Source organism: Danio aesculapii, chromosome 17, assembly GCF_903798145.1.
Source record: "Danio aesculapii chromosome 17, fDanAes4.1, whole genome shotgun sequence".
NCBI lineage: Eukaryota > Metazoa > Chordata > Actinopteri > Cypriniformes > Danionidae > Danio > Danio aesculapii.
In genome coordinates this window covers 4,228,638-4,234,485 of record NC_079451.1, presented here as the reverse complement: position 1 = coordinate 4,234,485, position 5,848 = coordinate 4,228,638, and the positions used below count along the sequence as shown (strand labels likewise).

The 5,848-nt window shown below is 37.7% G+C and overlaps 1 protein-coding gene across 1 annotated transcript in view; it reads right to left on the bottom strand.

Annotated features, from left to right (window-relative positions):
- The window catches only part of kif6 (kinesin family member 6), a 44,153-nt gene extending 41,860 nt beyond the window's left edge, over positions 1 to 2,293 (bottom strand). The window contains exons 1-2 of the mRNA XM_056477047.1: positions 2,198 to 2,293; positions 1,040 to 1,146 (exon numbers count right to left, since the gene is read on the bottom strand). Of these exons, the coding sequence (XP_056333022.1) occupies positions 1,040 to 1,146; positions 2,198 to 2,257 (167 nt within the window). The 5' untranslated portion in view covers positions 2,258 to 2,293. The remainder of the gene's footprint in view (positions 1 to 1,039; positions 1,147 to 2,197) is intronic.
- Between the last annotated feature and the right edge of the window lie 3,555 nt (positions 2,294 to 5,848).

Here is a 5,848-nt window from a genome sequence, read left to right as displayed (position 1 = left end):
GCAGAAATCAATCTGAAAATGTTTTAAAACACTGGTTGTTTCCAGAAATGTATTTAGTTCATAATGTTTCAAAAATGAGTGTGTGTGAATGTTTCCCAGTGATGGGTTGCGACTGGAAGGGCACCCGCTGCGTAAAACATGTGCTGGATAAGTTGGCGGTTCATTACGCTGTGGCGGCCCCTGATGATTAAAGAGACTAAGCCTAAAAGAAAATGAAAGAATGTTTCAAAAGGTGACGCGGTGGCGCAGTGGGTAGCACGTTCACCTCACAGCAAGAAGGTCGCTGGTTTGAGTCTCGGCTAGGTCAGTTGGCATTTCTGTGTGGAGTTTACATGTTCTCCCCATGTTTGCATGGGTTTCCTCTGGGTGCTCTGGTTTCCCCCACAGTCCAAAGACATGTGGTACAGGTGAATTGGGTATGCTAAAAATTGACCGTAGTGTATGAGTGTGAGTGTGAATGAGTGTGTGTTTCACAGTGATGGGTTGCGGCTGGAAGGGCATAAACATACGATAAGTTGTCGGTTCATTCCACTGTGGCGACCCCAAATTAATAAATGGACTAAGCTGTAAATAAAATGAATGAATGAATGTTTCAAAAATCTAAAATGAGTTTTCAGTGGCATAATTGTGGGATGTCTTATGAGTAAAAAAAAATTGTGCTGCCTTCTTAAATCTTACAGTATGTTTGGAATGTGTCTCTGTATCACTGGTATTTAGACTTGTATATCTGAGACTTGCCTTGCCAACTATAGCTAACAGGCCATGGAGACTCAAATTTTGCACTGATAACATTTTATAATAAGTGTTTAATAAGATATTTAATAATAAGAATAAGCGTTTGTTAATTTGCAGAAGCATGCTGTACTACATGTGCAATAAATGAAAACTATAACCTATTTGTGTTCTGTGATTGTGTGTTGTGAATTTGGATTTCAAATACATAACTAAAGAATAACGCCATATGCAATAATTACAAGCTTAAAAATATATTCATTATATTTTATTATATCTCTATATATTTCGTTTTTCTACACATTACCTGAATTTGTAGTTTTCCCTCTTATTGTTGATAAAACCATCAGCCACATCTCTGGGAACCAAAAACAGTAAACTACTGCCCTGCTCATCACGATCCGCAAAGTACTCCTGCAATAAGAATGTTTTCAGCATGAGTACACTAATTTATTGAGGTAAAGTTGGTTTTATATTCACACATTCGGAGTTTCTCCTTAATAATATAGTTTCAGAAAAGTATTCTTTGCAAATGATAAATAATGAAATCATATTGGAAACAAATTACTATTGAAGTACAACATTATTCACAGTCAAATAAATAGTGCTAATGTTGTCCTCAAGTCAAACTTGCATGTGATTTCAGACCGAATATTCAAAGTACCATGGTAAACCTTATACGGAGCACGTCACAAGTTGTCACTGAACAAATGTGCGAATATAAACCCAACTTTACCTCAATCACTAATTTTAGAATTTGTACATGCAAATGGTCACCTATATATATATATATATATATATATATATATATATATATATATATATATATATATATATAGGTGACCATTTACATGTACAAATTCTAAAATTAGTATATATATATATATATATTCTTCAAGCATGTCTACATATATAAGACAAAAGCGTTACCACAGTAGACCAAAGAAGAACATTATGATAAGGTGAGGTAAACAAATAAATTAGCAAATTTAATAATTAGAGATATTGAGGGTGTGTGTCCACATTTTGCTGGCTAACTTACAGTATAGTGATAGTCATGTGATTGAAACCCTATTTATTTAGTTCTGTGGGTAATAGAGTAATTGAGAGTAATACATACTGAGGTAAAGTTGGTTTTATATAGGCACAATGTAATAGCTTTACCCCAATGTAATACAATATTAAGCTACGTTATATAATTATTGGAGTGCGTTAAAAAGGAAAAGAAACGTACTTATTTCTGTCATTGTACCTGATATGTTCATTTTTAATGTTAATTTTCGTTGGCTGTAACCATATCATAGCTTATTTTGGACAGATAACAAGGTGTACAATGCAAAAAAAAAAACAGAATATCCAACCATAATTGCCATGTGCTAAGTTAAGCCCCGTTAAGTTGGATGTTAACATAGATGTGCAAACTGCAAAGCCGATCCTATACACTATACAAAAGCAAAACACTCACCGTGGTGGGTTTCTTCGTCGGTTTCACACGGGCAAATATTTCAATGGTTTGCTTAACCATATTTGTTATGGCTTTTTTGCTTTTACTGTTTACCTGCACGTTTAGTCAACTCCATTACTTTTATGTATCGTGGTCGCTACGCAACCAGCGACGTAGGACAGGTCATCCTCTTGTTGTGACGTAACGCAAAGCGGCTTCCGAGTCCAAGCGCCTGTATGGGGAGACGCCACAAATGATAATAATAAACGTTTACAAAGAAAAAACTAATATTTTTTTCAATTCAAATGAGTAGCGGCTTGGACACGGACATGGTATTTCATAAGTCATCGTTACGTCACGACCTAACAAGCGGATAGACGTGCAAGACGCCCCGTTTGCCACTGAATGGTACGTCAACGCTGCCGCCATCTTGCTCCGGTCAACCATCGCCGTGAGTAAATGCATTGTGCACTTTTTGGAGCTGTTTAAATAGGCATTAAAATTTACAATCATTAGATTTTACAGGTAATACTTATTTATGACTGTACAGTTAATGGGACGTATTTCACTGTCATGTTCATTAAACCACAAAGGTTCCCTTTTCCTGATGTGTGGTGATTTATCATCCTGCTAATAACTTAGTTAAGCCTAAAACAGCTACAAAGCATCAGCTCTGCACCAAACAGAAACAGAATGCCAATATTTGAACCAGCTAATAGCTAATGTTTTAAACTGCCTAACATTTGGGGATGTAACGATTATAGATTTTGGTTGTATGATTATAGTCTGAAGAATAATCATGGTTTCACGGTTAACAACATTATTATGCATTTATTAAATTCAAAACACTACTAGTTTAGAAAATCACAAGGAAACTGCTTATATTTTAATGTGTTGTTTATTGCTGCTCAGTAACCAAATAATAAAGCACAAAATCTTAATAAAAAACTTGATTTAAACATGAGGGATTATTTTACTATGAAAATAAACGACGGAACAATGAATAAATAAATAAAAATAAGAATAAAAAATAGTATTTGTCTAATGTTAATTTAAGCTTCATATTAGCTAATAATTTTAATTAATTGTTGTTATCATCTGCGTTCATACATACATAATCATTTTAATAATTTGTAGTATTTCGTCTAACGTATCTTTTGTTTACATTGCACTGAAAGCCAGGCACAACTCTCACTACTACAGCGTGCGGAAAAGACGCAATATGTCAACAGCTTGCTGCTATAGTTAATCCAATGTGCGTGCGTATTGGCATAACTTTGTTTAGTTGCAGCAGCTTTTTTCCGTGCAACAGAATTGCGCCATTGAGAAGCCTTTAATGAATAAAAGCGGGGTTAATAGTGAAATCGTCTAATCATTGCATCCCTATTAACAATTTCAGTGCATTGTACAAAAGGCCTTTTCTACAAACATATCCAAATGTTTTCGGCTGCTCACGCCACTTGCTTAATGTTGTTTGGCGCTACGGACCGTTCCTTCTGCCAGGCCGTTTGACTGTTGGAATTCTAGACTGCTGGTGACATGGATAAAGTCCCACTGTTTGGCAAAGTCTTTAAACTGTTGACTTGTTTAACGCATGGAATTATCAGAAATGAGTGTATGTGGTGTGTCATGCACAGAGAAATGTCTTTTCTCTCCATTCAAACATATCCATTGCCAGAGTAGACCAAGGCAAGTCTGGAACTGGATACAACATTCTGTTGCTGTGGCTTTGTGCTATTACAGACTGAGAATGCAAGTTCTGTGGTAATATCAGCCATCTTGGTTGGCCAGAAGATTATACTTCTTGCTCTGTGCTTGGTAGCATCCAGACCAGGGTGACCTATGTGATCTATTTTGATATATTTATTATTAGGAATGGCTGTTTTGTGGTCTTGCATAACAATTCCATATTCCCTGGCTAGTTCATCACTGAAGGGAAAGTATGGTTACACAGTAGGACTCACAATAGGCTGTCTTCTTTGCTTGGCCAACCTAGTTGAAAAGTGCTAAGATACTGTAGCACTCATCATCAGCTGTCCTCAGCTGGAATTAGGAGGTTTGTCAAGGTGCAGCTGTCATGCAGCGAGGAGTTTGCATCTTTAATAATCTATGACAGTTTGCGTTCATTGAACAGTAAGAAAGATTAATAAATCCATATGAAACCGTCCCTAAAAAGTCACATCTCGTCTTCAGTTTCAGGCTCAGGCGCGCTTTGCACTTACACTACAAGCGTACTGCGCCAAAGCCCTAGTGAACCGTGCTCTGGCACACCTCTTCCAACCAGGCCAGGGACGGCCAAGTGAATCGTGCCTGAGCCTGATTCAGAGCACTCACGCTTCTCAAACGATCCGGGAAACGGGACTGGGCACTGTTCGGATGGCATAGTGTGAGTACTCCCTTACTGTAGAGTGTCCTATGCTTGTCGCTGTATGTGGGCAGAGTAATCCCAGCTAGCAAAATTCATGTATCAGATCTGGGCCAAAATAAAGCCATAGCAATATCACATATCAGCCAGAATTCAACCAAATGAACCAGAACTGACCCTATTCTGGGCCACAGTTTGCTTTTATTCTGGCCCAGATCTGGCCTACACCTTACACTTGCTGGGTGTGGCAAAGTACAAAAATCCAAGCATGCATTGCAGTATGAATACATTCTATAGCTTATTGATGCTACAGTTTTCATTATTTGCTTTTGATTCTGCTGTTTATGTTGACGTTGTTGATTTTATCACTTTTAGTATCATGTTTGTGAGTTTTGTTCAGTTTGTTAATTGTCACCGTTGTTGAGGTTACGCTGACTATTGATGTCTCTGTGAGCAGGAGTTGAACCATAGAAATTCTTCAGCTCAAAAACCTTCATAATGTGGCATGTGCAAGCATGTTATTACGGTACTTCTAATAATGGATTAAAGATTGGTTACCATCAATGAATTATATTATTTCATCACAGGTTGTGTCTCACTTAATTTTATTGTTTGTTTGGTTTTTTTACTTGCTTGTTTGCTGTAATGATTAAACTTTTCAAGCAAAGTTCTTAAAAGTTACAGCAGCGCAAAAGAAAATTTATATTAAGAGGTTTAGGGCTATGAGCCCAACTAAAGCAAACACTTTTCTGCATGATGGTGACTTTAGTCTATGTGGCCCACATATGTTTTAAGATAACTGGGCCACATTTGCCATATATTCTCTGGGCCACTTTAGGCTCACAGCCACATTAGCTAAAGCTAACTGTGCCGAATATTCGCCAAAAGTGGTCCATGTATCTGGACCGCATTTTCCATATCTTTTCTGGGCCACTTTTTTGCAAACTGTGGCCCACATTTGTCCTCCATCATTTGGGCCAATTGATCCTTTTCCACATGGGCCACATTAGGCTCACATTCAGATTACATTTTGCCATGGGTGCCAAATCTTTGCTTTAAATGGCCCATATATGTATTGGAATCTTTGGTCCCCCTTTGGCATTGTACAAATGGGCCCCTTCAGGCTCACATTCATTTTGTCTGGGCCGAAGGAAGACCACCAGTGCCGCATAACTGCCTAAAGTGGCCCACATTCGTATGCTATCTGGGATACACAAGGGTGAAGGGTGAAGAGACTGGAAGAGTGCTGTTGTTTGCAGAATATCGCATGACTATCAGCCAATCAGATTCAAGAACCAGACAGAACT